Source organism: Haliotis rubra, unplaced genomic scaffold, assembly GCF_003918875.1.
Source record: "Haliotis rubra isolate DU_JTF1 unplaced genomic scaffold, ASM391887v1 Scf1101, whole genome shotgun sequence".
NCBI lineage: Eukaryota > Metazoa > Mollusca > Gastropoda > Lepetellida > Haliotidae > Haliotis > Haliotis rubra.
In genome coordinates this window covers 140,358-157,767 of record NW_025765006.1, presented here as the reverse complement: position 1 = coordinate 157,767, position 17,410 = coordinate 140,358, and the positions used below count along the sequence as shown (strand labels likewise).

The window sequence follows — 17,410 nt, the reverse complement described above, 5'->3', positions numbered from 1 at the left end:
ACTGCGTTGTATATTAATAAGTCTGCTAGATCCCATGGACACATCTTTTTGTAGAGATATGAATGGAATCCTCTCTGCAAGGAAATCTGTAAATTATGACATAAAAGCAGATAGATTTAATATACATTAAGTGTGATTCACCTAAAGTGGAAATCTGTGGAACGTACGACCTGTCAAAACATGAAATAAAGCCAAGGGAGGCAACTCTAGAGCGCTATCATAAAGGCGTACCGCTAAACATAGTATTGCCATTGAACATATATGATGCGAAATGTGACCCACAAAACTTTAAACATTGTGACCCATAATAACTATCACCTAACCAATGATTTTACAAATCACAAAAACACACTCTGGTAAAAACAGAACATGGCTGTGTAGTCAAACCAATAAACCAATAAATGACTTCATCAATAATGGGGCATGCCCCACGATTAGTCAAACAATTATTTATGTACGTCCGATTATGGTCCGATTCAAGCGTCCGAGTGTTCTTCGTGACAAAACGTAGTGGATCAGCATAGTGAGAATAGTGCACAACTATTGACACATGTAGGTTGTCTAGGTTGTACAATGACTTTTCCACAGACAGTACGTATTGGCGTTCTGGTCGTGATGTTGATACAGTCTAAAATCAAACTTACCCTACAACATGTCAAGCTGCCTTACACTGACGTTCAAAAGAGTTAATAAATTCTTGAAGGAATCTGGACTTGGGACATTACACGACATCAACGTGTTCCTACTCTCTAAAGACTATAACACAATGCAGATAAGCCGTATGCAGAAGGTTTCTGATCGTCTTGTCAGTAACGTGAACTCAGGGGGGCCCAACCAACGTGAAAAGCGAGGTGAGGTGAGTTGAAATGGGGTTTAACGTCGGACTTAATTAAATATATTTCGCTCATATGACGACGTGCATGCGTGTGTGGCTGCTTGTACTAGCCCAGACTTAAGCTGGTTTTATAGTGAAAGCTCACTGAGATACCACGCCGCAGTTAAGCATGAATAGTGAGTGAGTTTGGATTTACGCCGCTTTTAGCAATATTCCAGCAATATCACGGCGGGTAAGCATGAATACCCCACTCAGACACATTATACTGACTCCGAGCCGACCAGTCCTTGTTGTACCCTTTAATCCCGAGCGCCAGGCAGGGAGCAACAAGTATCATATTTTAACGTCTTTGGTATGACGCGACCGGGGATCGAACTCGCAACCTTCCGCTCTCCAGCGGGCGCTCTAACCACCAAACCACGGAGGTGGTCATGTAAAAGCGACGTGAAAAGGGACGTGGAAAGCAATATGATTGTTTATCGAAAGGCTACTAGGCTGAAAACATTCACCCAAAACACTTCAGATTTAAGGTCCAATACCATACGGCATCAAATATATTTAGAACAATGATTATACTTTTGTTTTCTATACAACTTAGCAAACTGGAATCGTTCCGTGTGGATGCTTATGCAAGACTGGAAAGCTCCTTAAAAAACCATGTTAATTGTTACACGGAAAACAAGAAGCACGTGATCCATCTCCCATGACTGGGTGATCATGCGTAATAACTTGCGACTCTCCACATTCAGAAAACATATCAGGAGGAAAAACCCGTAAGGCGTTGTAATTAATTAATTGTCTCTCACAAAGGTTTCCGTTTAAAATGTTTATCTTCGTATGAGGATGAACTGCCTGATTGACAAGCTTGTATCACCACGTAACTGGTAACGCATGAAGTCCGTGACTCTCCGCCCGTCTGTGTGTTGTTTACTCTCGACTCATAAATGTGAAGACCGCCTCCGTGGTGTAGTGGTTAGAGCGTCCGCCCGGAGACCGGAAGGTCGCGGGTTCAATCCCCGACCGCGTCATACCAAAAAGACGTTAAAATATGGTACTTGTTGGTCCCTGCCTGGCGCTAGGCATTAATGGGTACAACAAGGACTGGTCGGCTCGGAGTCAGTATAATGTGTCTGAGAGGGGTATTCATGCTTCACTGCGGCATGGTATCTCAGTGGCCTAGCACTATAAAACCAGCTTCAGACTGGGCTAGTACAAGCAGCCGCACATACACATACACATGCATGCACGTCGTCATATGAGCGAAATATTCTCAAGCACGACGTAAAAACCCAATTTCAGCCCACATCACCTAACTGTAGATCTATTACACATGACGAATACTGTATTCAATGATACAAACATTGGGATATTGTATAAATAAACACGATAGTCTCAACTTCAACTCAGGTTCATTTCAGGTTCAAGACAATACACCCCTGACAGCAGTTTGAGTGAGTGAGTTTAGTTTTACGCCTGCACTTAGCAGTATTCCAGCTATATGGTGGCGGTCTGTACATAATCAAGTCTGGACCAGACAATCCAGGGATCAACAACATTTACATCGATCTGCGCAACTGGGATACGATGACATGTGTCAACCCAGTCAGCGAGCCTGACCACCCGATCCCGTTAGTCGTACAGCAGTTTGAAGTCTCATGAAGATGAAGAACATATCTCTGTTTGCTTATCATTCTGTGATACCCAACATATTACCTATTATGATTCCGTAAATTTAATTAATTAATTAATTTATTTCTGACCCTTGAAGATCCAGGTAAGAATTCATCTTCAGCAACCAATGATGTGACTGTCTTAAGAGACTAACGGGATCGGGTGGTCAGGCTTGCTGACTTGGTTGACACATGTCATCGTATCCCAATATTGTATTGATCAATGCTAATGCTGCTGATCACTGGATTGTCTGGTCCAGACTCGAGTATTTACAGACTGCCGCCATGTAGCTGGAATACTGTGGCGTATAGCATCGAAAAATCGTTTCTTGTGTGTTTCCTTTGTCAGCCACCATCAAACATCAGAGGATATTTCTTTGGCTTGGCTATTTACTATTCCTGGCTTCGCGGTGTTTGACTCTCAGGTTTGGACAGACAAACTAGGAAAAGTGTCTGAGCTTTCAACCAGAAAGCAGAAGGAATAAGGATGTCGTAAAAATGTTTGAGAAAAACACCCAAAACAATCGGCGTAGAGAAACATGTTTTCCTCGTATCAACCAATCAGTCATTCCGTCTCTTACAAATTCCCTGACTATTCAATGTCACAAATTCCCAGATGACCATGTCGGTGTGAACATCTGTGATGGATGAATGGTGTACTAATTAGACATAAGAGTATTGACCATTCAAGCAAAGACCTCTGGGGCTTTTAAAAAGGTCGACGTTCGATTGGCATGTGTTGCTGGTTCGGAGTAAACAATGCCGTGCAAATACTCGCACATATTTACTATTAATGTGGCTTCTGCTTATGGTTTATTCAGCAGGAGCTGTTTGTTTGTTGTTTGTGAAGGTATCTTACTGTGTACAACGCGCGCACCTATTTCGCTTCGGTTTCGCCAAGTCAAAGAAAATATTTCAAAATATAATATTTATGTTCCAATATTATGCCCGGATCAGGTTTCTGATTGTTCATTATCATGTGGCTATTCTTTTCATAGTTATACGAAGAAAGGTGAACTTAAAAATACCCCTTTGGTACGGAACTATCAGAGGGATGCTTGCGATTGGGCAAAAGGAGGACATGTCATGTTTTTTTACTTTTTTTTGGTACAGTTCTTGCAGAAATAAAGTGAACAGTTTAATATCATGTCATGGGATTATTGGCAATATATAGTGATTACGCCGTGTATATTATAAAAAACGAGTATATCGTTAAACGTTTGTGACAAACGCACACCTAGTGAATCATTAAACACCATTGTCAATAAAAAGATATAATACAAATTTCATAACCATGATAATTCCTAATAAATATGTGTGTATTTACATTTAAACATATATTAATAACTTTCCTAAAGTAAAACATTCTGTTGTGAACATACAGATCTTGTCAAATCTATAAAAAATATGTGGAAAGAATCTGTATCATTTGATAGCATACTGGAAGAACCATTCGATCCATGTAACCTCAGAACTTTATACATGGAGGGGAAAGTATGCAGATTAATCTATGCTGCTGTGTAAAGGATATTGCCTTAAAGGAAAAAATAGTCAATAACAATGGCAAACTGATATTTATACAAAAATATCGAAATATAATTGGATGGAAAACTATTTACCGTTAAGAACAACGAATAAGACAAAGTTAAGATAATTAATTCCAACACCATATTATTCATAGAATGCTGACAACAGATAAAAACATGTTCAAATATAAAATTGTAGCATATTCTCTATATTCTTTGTGCAATGCTGAAACTGAAAATATCATTCGTTTGTTATATGAATGTACACAGGTAAAACTATTGAGCCACAACCTTATAAAATAGAAAATAAATCCGGTACTAAACTAAAAGTAGAATAGACACATCATTTTTTGGATTTAAAGAACAAGAGTCATCAGAAGATGACATATCCCCCCGGCCCCCACATCTTTGAAAGAACAAATCATCTGACAGTTACTTTAAGTCCAGCTTGATTTTAGACTAAGTGCAAATCGTTTCCATGGAAATCATGAAAAACATAAATGACAAAAATCTGCAAATAGCAAAAGGCACCACTTAGGGATCTGCCTAACATATCTGCCAAGTTTTGCTGAAAAATATTAAGAAGTTTTCGAGTTGTACTCCGGAAATGAAACCCACCCCTCCTTTTTGAGACTAAGTCCGAATCGTTTGGAACCATGGAAACCAAGAAAATATTAAATAACAAAAATCTGCAAATAGCAAAAGGCACCACTTTAGGTTCTGTTTGATATATCTACTAAGTTTTGCAGAAAAATACTGAACGGTTTCTGAGTTATGCTCCGGAAACGAAGCCCACCCCTCCCTTTAAGACTAAGTCCAAAACGTTTCCATGGAAACTGAGAAAAATAAAAATGCCAAAAATCTGTAAATAGCAAAAGGCACCACCTTAGGTTCTGTTTGATATATCTACAATTTATTGTTGAAAAATATCGAATGGTCTTGGAGTTATACTCCGGAAACAAGATGATTGCGGTCGGACGGACGGACAGACGGACGAGGCGACGACTATATCCCATTACATGCCGTGGGGATAAAAATGTAATCACGTCTGAATTTAATATACCTTGCAACAAACATTACGTCTACACAAAACATTATCTCCATAATACTACCGAACTAAAACATACCTTCTGAAATCTACATCATTCAGAAAAATATATCTCATACACAGTCTGTGAACACGACAAATTTGTGACCTTGTTTTACATAACCACACTATATTGTACGTGTACTTTGCACTGCGTTGTATATTAATAAGTCTGCTAGATCCCATGGACACATCTTTTTGTAGAGATATGAATGGAATCCTCTCTGCAAGGAAATCTGTAAATTATGACATAAAAGCAGATAGATTTAATATACATTAAGTGTGATTCACCTAAAGTGGAAATCTGTGGAACGTACGACCTGTCAAAACATGAAATAAAGCCAAGGGAGGCAACTCTAGAGCGCTATCATAAAGGCGTACCGCTAAACATAGTATTGCCATTGAACATATATGATGCGAAATGTGACCCACAAAACTTTAAACATTGTGACCCATAATAACTATCACCTAACCAATGATTTTACAAATCACAAAAACACACTCTGGTAAAAACAGAACATGGCTGTGTAGTCAAACCAATAAACCAATAAATGACTTCATCAATAATGGGGCATGCCCCACGATTAGTCAAACAATTATTTATGTACGTCCGATTATGGTCCGATTCAAGCGTCCGAGTGTTCTTCGTGACAAAACGTAGTGGATCAGCATAGTGAGAATAGTGCACAACTATTGACACATGTAGGTTGTCTAGGTTGTACAATGACTTTTCCACAGACAGTACGTATTGGCGTTCTGGTCGTGATGTTGATACAGTCTAAAATCAAACTTACCCTACAACATGTCAAGCTGCCTTACACTGACGTTCAAAAGAGTTAATAAATTCTTGAAGGAATCTGGACTTGGGACATTACACGACATCAACGTGTTCCTACTCTCTAAAGACTATAACACAATGCAGATAAGCCGTATGCAGAAGGTTTCTGATCGTCTTGTCAGTAACGTGAACTCAGGGGGGCCCAACCAACGTGAAAAGCGAGGTGAGGTGAGTTGAAATGGGGTTTAACGTCGGACTTAATTAAATATATTTCGCTCATATGACGACGTGCATGCGTGTGTGGCTGCTTGTACTAGCCCAGACTTAAGCTGGTTTTATAGTGAAAGCTCACTGAGATACCACGCCGCAGTTAAGCATGAATAGTGAGTGAGTTTGGATTTACGCCGCTTTTAGCAATATTCCAGCAATATCACGGCGGGTAAGCATGAATACCCCACTCAGACACATTATACTGACTCCGAGCCGACCAGTCCTTGTTGTACCCTTTAATCCCGAGCGCCAGGCAGGGAGCAACAAGTATCATATTTTAACGTCTTTTGGTATGACGCGACCGGGGATCGAACTCGCAACCTTCCGCTCTCCAGCGGGCGCTCTAACCACCAAACCACGGAGGTGGTCATGTAAAAAGCGACGTGAAAAGGGACGTGGAAAGCAATATGATTGTTTATCGAAAGGCTACTAGGCTGAAAACATTCACCCAAAACACTTCAGATTTAAGGTCCAATACCATACGGCATCAAATATATTTAGAACAATGATTATACTTTTGTTTTCTATACAACTTAGCAAACTGGAATCGTTCCGTGTGGATGCTTATGCAAGACTGGAAAGCTCCTTAAAAAAAACCATGTTAATTGTTACACGGAAAACAAGAAGCACGTGATCCATCTCCCATGACTGGGTGATCATGCGTAATAACTTGCGACTCTCCACATTCAGAAAACATATCAGGAGGAAAAAACCCGTAAGGCGTTGTAATTAATTAATTGTCTCTCACAAAGGTTTCCGTTTAAAAATGTTTATCTTCGTATGAGGATGAACTGCCTGATTGACAAGCTTGTATCACCACGTAACTGGTAACGCATGAAGTCCGTGACTCTCCGCCCGTCTGTGTGTTGTTTACTCTCGACTCATAAATGTGAAGACCGCCTCCGTGGTGTAGTGGTTAGAGCGTCCGCCCGGAGACCGGAAGGTCGCGGGTTCAATCCCCGACCGCGTCATACCAAAAAAGACGTTAAAATATGGTACTTGTTGGTCCCTGCCTGGCGCTAGGCATTAATGGGTACAACAAGGACTGGTCGGCTCGGAGTCAGTATAATGTGTCTGAGAGGGGTATTCATGCTTCACTGCGGCATGGTATCTCAGTGGCCTAGCACTATAAAACCAGCTTCAGACTGGGCTAGTACAAGCAGCCGCACATACACATACACATGCATGCACGTCGTCATATGAGCGAAATATTCTCATCACATCACCTAACTGTAGATCTATTACACATGACGAATACTGTATTCAATGATACAAACATTGGGATATTGTATAAATAAACACGATAGTCTCAACTTCAACTCAGGTTCATTTCAGGTTCAAGACAATACACCCCTGACAGCAGTTTGAGTGAGTGAGTTTAGTTTTACGCCTGCACTTAGCAGTATTCCAGCTATATGGTGGCGGTCTGTACATAATCAAGTCTGGACCAGACAATCCAGGGATCAACAACATTTACATCGATCTGCGCAACTGGGATACGATGACATGTGTCAACCCAGTCAGCGAGCCTGACCACCCGATCCCGTTAGTCGTACAGCAGTTTGAAGTCTCATGAAGATGAAGAACATATCTCTGTTTGCTTATCATTCTGTGATACCCAACATATTACCTATTATGATTCCGTAAATTTAATTAATTAATTAATTTATTTCTGACCCTTGAAGATCCAGGTAAGAATTCATCTTCAGCAACCAATGATGTGACTGTCTTAAGAGACTAACGGGATCGGGTGGTCAGGCTTGCTGACTTGGTTGACACATGTCATCGTATCCCAATATTGTATTGATCAATGCTAATGCTGCTGATCACTGGATTGTCTGGTCCAGACTCGAGTATTTACAGACTGCCGCCATGTAGCTGGAATACTGTGGCGTATAGCATCGAAAAATCGTTTCTTGTGTGTTTCCTTTGTCAGCCACCATCAAACATCAGAGGATATTTCTTTGGCTTGGCTATTTACTATTCCTGGCTTCGCGGTGTTTGACTCTCAGGTTTGGACAGACAAACTAGGAAAAGTGTCTGAGCTTTCAACCAGAAAGCAGAAGGAATAAGGATGTCGTAAAAATGTTTGAGAAAAACACCCAAAACAATCGGCGTAGAGAAACATGTTTTCCTCGTATCAACCAATCAGTCATTCCGTCTCTTACAAATTCCCTGACTATTCAATGTCACAAATTCCCAGATGACCATGTCGGTGTGAACATCTGTGATGGATGAATGGTGTACTAATTAGACATAAGAGTATTGACCATTCAAGCAAAGACCTCTGGGGCTTTTAAAAAGGTCGACGTTCGATTGGCATGTGTTGCTGGTTCGGGAGTAAACAATGCCGTGCAAATACTCGCACATATTTACTATTAATGTGGCTTCTGCTTATGGTTTATTCAGCAGGAGCTGTTTGTTTGTTGTTTGTGAAGGTAATAAAATTGTTAGTAGTCGACTGAGGCGTTTGTTTGTGAGGATCCAGCTTCTATTCAGCTGAATCACCTTTGTTCATTTTTTCTGTTTCTCTTGACAAAGCAGGGTTTTGTCTAAAGGTCGACAGGAACACACAACAGACGGGTATTGGAAACGACCTTTCTTAACCTATTGGAAATCTAATTTGGTTGAATGAGCGTTGTTCGTTTGTATGTTGTTTAACGTTGTGAACCGATTTAACCTTGAGGCGACTTCCAATTTCTAACGAACCTGCACATCGACAGGTTACATTTCTAGAGCAAGAGAATCAATCTTTTAAAGAATAGATCATTTTTTAGAGAAAGCGATTGTTTTGGGTTGAACAGTATTGAACTAGTATCATGTCGCCCCAAAATGGCTGAAGTTTGATAATGCTGACAGATAAAATAATACATGTAATAGTAATAATTAATTTATCAAGCGCCTAATATCCACCATTGAGATGCTCAGTGGCGCTATGACAATATTGCCCAATCCTTTTCTTGAATTAATAAAGCATGTTTCAATCAAATGAGAATATTCGGGAAGGAAATAGTTCATATGGGTTTAACAGAAAGGCAGCAGTGAACAGATTGGTTTTTAGCAGAGATTTAAAAGTTTCTTTCGATGAAGTGTTCCTGATTTCCTTTGGAAGAGTTCCACAGTTGAGGGCAGGTAATCGAGAAGGCTCGGTCTGACAGTTGGTTTGGAGATCTGTGTTGGATGAGGAGAGAGTCAGAGGAGGATCGGGGACTTCGCTGGGGTATAGTACAACATACCCGAAGACGAGTTGTTCGAGATAGTTGGGAAAGTTACCGTTGTAATTGCAGTCATGAGTCAGAATGAGGGTTTTGAGGGATATTCTTGCAGTGATTCTTTTGTGCACCCTCCTTCTCCCCGGAAAAAGATTCCCTGAGGAGCATTTCCCCCTAACCTTTGGACTACATGATTGATGTGCACCCCCTTCTTCAAAAACCTGGATACGCCCCTGAGCTGGACTACTGCTCATTGTGACGTTAAACAACAAACAGAACAAACGTTCACCAAAGCAACGTCTGAGCCAGATTAAACAATGAAAATGATAGTATGTTATGATCAGTTTTAAGACAAAGGAAGCGGTAAAAAAACATCAACAACAAATGCAAGAAGAAATGCAGGGGGAAGCTGCTTGGCCTCCCTTATACGTTCAAGAGCAACTTTAATGAGTGACTTTTGACTGGAATTGCAGTCACTGTGATTAATAAATTAACAAAGAAACGAACACAAACGACAAAACTAACAAACACGTACACAAACAAAATTAAATAGAGGTACTGACTGACTGACTAAGTTTGGTTTTACGCCGCTTTTAGCAATATTCCAGCAACATCACGGTGGGGGACACCAGAAATAGACTTCACACATTGTACCCATGTGGGGATTCGAACCCGGGTCTTTGGCGTGACGAGCCAACGCTTTAACCACTAGGCTACCCCACCGCCCCTAAATAGAAGTAAACCAGACTGGCATATTGCATGCTGCAAAGGAATCCAGATACAACAATGTGATCAGGGCACCGTTGTACCAAGCGACCTCAGAGCTGAAATGATCAGTCCTCTCATCTCTTAACATAACCTTACACTATAATATGTACGGCAGTCTTAACGCTAAGAACGTTTTGTATAACGGCACCCTGCCATTTTGACAGGGCCTGATTCGCGTACCTGTTGACACATCAGAGGTGACCTGAAGGTGGTGTGTGATCTGAACTTGGTGAGGTGGTCTTCTATGTTGTTTCTCAACCTCCTCATCCTCTCGCCGTACCGCTCATACACCAAGTCCGCCACTACCCAGGCCCAGTGGAAGGGGATGGTAGCGTCTGTAAAGTAAAGGGACGTGGTCTGGGTAATTTATTTGTTTGTTTGTTGTTTAATGCTGAACTCTGCAATATTCCGGCTATGCAGCGGCGGTCTGTAAATAATCGAGTGAGTGAGTTTAGTTTTACGCCGCACTCAGTAATATTCCAGCTATATGACAGCGGTCTGTATATAACCGAGTCTGGACCAGACAATCCAGTGATCGACAGCATGAGCATCGATCTGCGCAATTGGGAACCGATGCAAGTCAAAACATTGATTACACAACTGTCTCGTTTCCTGCTGACTGGGTTCCGTCCTATTGCGCAACGTATTACAAGAACCAGTCCAGAAATTTGAGACCAACTCATTTAACTGGCTATATAGATATTAATCAGTATTATTTGATACATCTAATCACTTGTATATTGCAACACTACGCTCCTTATAATCCTTGCAAACACGTCGTGCAGCATGCTCTGCCGTACAACGTGCTCTGACAAACGGAAATCTTGAAATCGTGGAAATCTTAAAACGAGGCTCGGCCGCTAGAAAAGTTTGGCGGTCTTTTACGGCTTTGATATTATATCAACCATACTGTACTTTACCAAAAATACGCTTAATATGCGCAAAAAATACATAACAGGTGTAACCAATGAGCCAGATGAATTCTGAATCATTGGTACGACTTCTTCTAACAGGGGCAGTCTGCGACGTCTTAGTTAACGACATGCTGCCTAAACTTCGACATAAAATATAGAATTACGATTTTATTAAACTTTAAAATAAAGATTAATTTGTAAATACCATTCTCATTAAGCAAGGAATTCGAATTCAGTGTAACCATAGTTGTTTGTAGTGTCTCTTTTCACTTTCACACGAAAAAATTCGGATCGGCTGAAAAGTAGGTCATTGTCTGAATTGGTTAATGAGACTTATATTTCGGTATGACATGTGACATCCAAGCCAGCGAGCCTGACCACCCGATCCTGTTAGTCGCCTCTTACGACAAGCATGGGTTACTTAAGATTCATTCTAACCCGGACGTTCACGGGTCGTAAATAATCGAGTCTGGACGAGACAATCCAGTTTTCAACATCATGAGCATCGATTTACGCAGTTTGGATAAGATTGCCAACCAGGTCAGAGAGTCTGACAACCCGATCCCATTAGTTGCCTCTTACGACATGCATAGGTCGCTGTAGAACAATTCTAACCTGGATCTTCACGGGCTCGAATTTGTGGTTTGGTTGAACGAGGTGGGAAAGGAGACATTTCAGATGTCAACTGACTTGACATGTCACCGTACCCCGACCAGGACCGCTGCTCATAATATTAACCACTGTTTTGTCTGATCGTGACTGGAATATTTACATAGTGTCGTCAATTAGGAATATTGCAGAATGCACTGTTAAACAACAAAGAAAACGAATTGTCACATGACATATGTTCTGGCATACTTTGCCATGCTCATGGTTCGATAAATCGAAGAAGATTTTGTTGGGATGCTACGAGCTAATTTCTGTTTAATTAAACATTGTGATCATACGTGACAAATAAATCCAAACATGCCACGTTCAGCCGACCATGATTAGGTAGACAGAATGATTGTCAGACGTTCAACAATGGTACAATTGTCTGTGCACTGAGACTATCGATAGTGACACTAGTGTAGGGTAGTACAGACTATTGACGTTTCACCAGAGACCCGTTCCACAGAGCGAGCTTAGCTACGATTGTCGTAAGCCAATGATTAAAGGCTGGGACTTACGATGGTGGAACGGGTTTGAGGTCAGCGATGTGTGGAAGCTATACCATGGGAAATTACTCAAGAGTACGATCATGGTGTTGGGATACCACTAGTAATCATAAGGGCGACTTTGGGATTCGAACACATGGTCATACGATCCTGGACATGGATAAGGGACGCAACTCTACATAGATAACGGCCTCTGGTGGAAGCAATATACTTTGAAAGGTCATACATTATGCCAAACTGTGAGGTCTTATATTACACCTAGCCGTGAGGTCTTACATTAACCAGGCAGTGAGGTCTTACATTAACCTAGCTGTAAGGTCTTCCATTATACCTAGCTGTGAGGTCTTACATTATACCTAGCTGTGAGGTCTTACATTATACCTAGCTGTGAGGTCTTACATTATGCCTAGCAGTGGGGCCTTACAATTTACCTGGCTGTGAGGTCTTACATTATACCTAGCCGTGAGACCTTACAATGTACCTGGACCTAGCCGTGAGGCCTTACAATTTACCTGGCTGTGAGGTCTTACATTATACCTAGCCATGAGACCTTAAATTTTACCTGGCTGTGAGGTTTCATATTATATATAGTCTTACATTATACCTAGCTGCCAGATCTTATATCATACATAGCTGTGATAACGGCGTCTCAGCGCTGTCTCAATGGACGATTTAGATTCTGAATGGACAAAGAAACTGTCTGTCCCATAACGGTTTCCTAGTACATTCCAGATCCGGATACCCAGCACTAACAACCCTGTCCAAATTAAATTAATCGTAAATCCACAAACACTAAAACCCAGTTCGCTTCCTAAAACATTTGCCTTCAAATATGTGGACTGACTTTTTTATGTACTTATCGGGATGAAAGTGTCAAATAGGTACGAAATTGAGGATGGAAATCGGTTTCCAAGTAAATACACTGTTGGGACAGTTCGTGCTTCCATGGAGGGATACGTCAAAACAGAACTGGTTATTTGCCCATTAGGGTGAAATTATTCACCATTGTGTCCTTCTTGTAAATATGAAGCGACCTCACACAAATCTGTCGACTGTTTTTTATCCAGTTAGCATTTATTCATGCGATTACAATTAATTATAGATTACGTAAACGATTGTTCAAAGAGTCAAAGGCGGTATCATGTGACTTCATTCCATTGAGTGAGTACGGTTTTACGCCGCTTTCAGCAATATTCCAGCAACATCACCAGACATGGGCTTCACACATTGTGACCATGTGGGGAATCGAACAGGGGTCTTCGGCATGACGAGTGGACGCTTTAACCGCTAGGCTACCCTACCACCCCTCCATTGATTGAACGAGCTGATCATTTCATCAAAGAAAGGGAAGCTCATAAATTTTCTACAATATATTTATCCCCGATGAATTTCGTTTCAGTTAACGACTTTAGTCTCGGAGGACCGGTGGCCGAATTGCATGCATACTATAATATCAAGTTTTCTTTTACAATGATATTTGACACTTTAGTACAGTAATCACCATGATGGACATTTGAAGGTAACATATGGCATAACATTGTCGCTCGTTAAAACCCCGTGACAAAAACAATTAACTCGGATAGATAATCCGTAATTCATTAAAGGTTATTCTATTACTGTTGCATAACTGCTATCGATTATGTGTGTTAGGCAATGCCAAGTTATGCTCGTGGGTATCGGAGTCGGTGGTGAGACGGCTCAAGTTATTGGTTTCAACAAAGCTTGTTAATGTCAGTATGGATTATAGGGAGGAATATTGTCCGTTATCTGATAAACATATGACAGTAGCACTTACACCAGTTGTGTGGACAGTTAGGGCTTCACTATGACATCGATTCCTTAGGTTGACAAATATACAGCCATTGTCAAACAGCCTTTGCTAAAAAGGCGTTGTCTGCGATTGACATCCATGAAGATGCTAGGTCCAGACATGACTACTCAGGTCGAGGATATGTGACATGTATCGTCCACCCCATCCCAAGACAAAGACCAACCCCCACACCCACACACACACACACCCCACACCCACACACCCCTAAAACCCAAAACCCAAACAAAAAACAAAACAAAAGAAGAACAATCACAAAACAAGCCAAAACCAAACGAAAAAACACCAAAATCCCAGAACCAAATCAAACCAAACCCCAAACAAACATTGAATAACCCATAGAAATTGAAAACCAAGATAACAACAAAAAACAAGTGGAACCCAATATTCCAATAGAAAGCACAAAAAAACCATTTCACCTCACCTCACTCCAGCTTATCGTTACACTTAGTTCAGTGATCTCGTTACATACTGTTCTCAACTACTTTGCCATTTATGCCCAACCGTAAGATAATCGAGGATATCGTTTTTCTTTGTGGTCTGAATATTAACAGTAAGGCTTGATCGACATATGAAGTCAAAATTAACACAATTTATCAAATATTTACGGTTTTGTGGGAAGTGTGTACTTTCTTTTGTACGTCAGTATAGTTTCAGGAAACGTTTGTAAGCTTGGCATTGTGCAAAACAATATGGATCAGCGGATATCTGTTAATTCAAGCTTACATACAGCTTTTAGCTAGGTGATAAAAGGGACAACAAAACTCAGGTTTATTACGGTCCATTGCGCCGCTACATTCACTAATTGGTCAGATAAGTGATTCTTTGTCTGTTAAAGGAGCACTTGGCTCTAGGTTGTAGGAGGGAATCTATTGTTGGTTTGTTTGTTGTTTAAAGTGCTATCTATCTCATCGTTGTGTGACTTCCCCCACTAGCGGCTGATGCTGGTTTATAATGGAGTTGGTGTATTTAGGATAAGGGGGCGGTGGGTAGCCTAGCGGTTAAAGCGTTCGCTCGTCACGCCGAAGATCCGGGTTCGATTCCCCCCATGGGTGCAATGTGTGAAGTCTATTTCTGGTGTCCCCTGCCGTGATATTGCTAGAATATTGCTAAAAGCGGCGTAAAACTAAACTCACTCACTCATTTCGGACAATATCATGATTAGAAAGATCTGAGGTCTTGTGGTGTGTGATTCAGGTGGCGTCGGGAAGTGTTGAGTCCCTTGGACTGGGAGGACAATCTGTGGCCAGTTGGTGATTTTGAGAATACGCCAATATCCGATTTGATTGTCTGCTTGGGTGTTGCTTTCAATGATAATCGACAACTGTCCAGTCATATCATGGCGCCCTATGATTCTGGACCAGACAAACTAAGGGTTGATATAATGAACATCATCTGTTAACCAACCCTCTTACAACACGTATAGGCTGTTTCAGCACGTACTCTTACATGGTCATTCTATCAGGTGACTAAGTGTTGGAGGTGTAATGCAGATATACTCCATATTGCATGGGACTGAAGGATGCTCTTTTTAAATAGCATGAAGCATGTACAAATTACAAAACGCTGTTAGTTCAAACTATGTTAAGTTCAGTATCAAAATCAAACGTTGAATATTAAATTCATTGTTAAATTGAATGTTATGTCACTATGGGGTTTTTGTTTGTTTTGTAACAACACATTCAGCAACATTCCAGCTTTTCCAGGCTCTAAATAATTGAGTCTGGACCAGACAATCCAGTGATCAACAAAATGCGAATCGATCTACGCAAATGGGATACGATCAACCAAGTCAGAGAGTCTGATCACCCGATCCCGTTCGTCGCCTCTTACAAGCATACATTGCTCAAGACCAATTCTAAACGGATCTTCACGGGTACTATGTAATCATGCATGCATTGTAATAAGATTAAAGTCATCACGCCATATAAAATTATTAATAATAATAATAATAATACTTTATTGCCCAAGAAGGGAATTTGTCTTGCGTTATGGACGCTGGAATTACAATGAATACATATATCCATTGCACACACATTACAACACGAACAACTTAATTGTATGAACGTTTGATTAAAATATACCTCAACGCCTTCATCTGTACAAGACTAAAATTGATACAGGTTTATTCCCTACATCGTGTCACAGATTTTGGCCACGATGAACTAACCGATCAATCTCGTCGATCGTTCAGACATGTCAGAGAAAGAAATCCAAGGAACTTCTTGAAATTCTATATTCGTGAAATAGCTGCTATCAGAAAGATTTATTTCACATTGCAAGCCCTCCGCTAACGGGACCGTGGATAATTTCCAACTGAGCCTGGGAATTGGTGATGTGGGGATAGCGTGCTGGTTAGAACAGTGTACGGTTTTACCGTTATATTTTTATCGTCCCCGTGTGGATTATGGGCCAGAATAGAGAAATGACGCACGGTGTTACAATAATTGATTCTCCAGGCGATGTCAGGTTTTATGTTGTCGGGAGTGAATAAATGTCTGCGATATTCATGCTGTTCCAGAACTGGTTGTACATGACAGTCTTGTTGAAAACAGGAGCTGATCCAAGAGGTGGAAGGTCGTCACCTCGGGGAATCCGGGTTAGAATAGGTCCCTGGCAAAATATGCTTCTGGTACAAGAAGACTAAATGAATCAGGCAGCCTTGCGTGATGATCTGGTGGCATGTGTATGTATTATTTACAGGCTGCCGTCTTTCTGCGGCTAGTCGCCCTGCCCTGTGGACACATGGGGTTTTATTGGTAATTGTATAGGGACTTCATGCACTTCAAATTTTGTCTACAGGAATGAGTTTTGGTATACGTGTTTACACGTAACCATTATGTTATTCGTTGTTCAAGAATATTTTTTTTAACGAAACCACTACATTCATAAAATGTGGTGGAAAATTTGTCACAATAATGAAAGTGAGACTCTGAATAGTCCACCGCGCTAATACAGAGGTGTTCCTGCAGTGTAAATGAACTCAGTAGGGGGGTAAGCGCGTGGGGTCTGAATAGGCTATTACGCTAATTTACTGTGGAGTGAGTGAATTTAGTTTTACGCCGCACTCAGCAATATTCCAGCTATATAGCGGCGGTCTGTAAATAATCTGTGACAATCTAGTGATCAACTGCATGAGCATCGATCTGCGCAATTGGGAACCAATGACATGTGTCGACCAAGTCAACGAGTCTGACCACCGATCCCGTTAGTCGCCTCTTACGACAAGCATGGGTTACTGAAGATCAGTATTCTAACCCGGATCTTCACGGGTCCATTTGCTGTGGAGATACCTGTATTTCCTTAATATGATTCAGTTTTAAAGGGTGTAGTGGTCAAAACAGAGTGTAGGCGTAAAACAGGGA

The 17,410-nt window shown here is 40.9% G+C and overlaps 1 protein-coding gene across 1 annotated transcript in view; it reads right to left on the bottom strand.

Moving 5' to 3' along the window:
- LOC124286727 overlaps window positions 1-17,410 on the bottom strand; it is a 42,143-nt gene that overhangs the window by 10,890 nt on the left and 13,843 nt on the right. Inside the window, exon 5 of the mRNA XM_046723156.1 lies at window positions 10,327-10,481. Coding sequence (XP_046579112.1) covers window positions 10,327-10,481 — 155 coding nt within the window. The remainder of the gene's footprint in view (window positions 1-10,326; window positions 10,482-17,410) is intronic.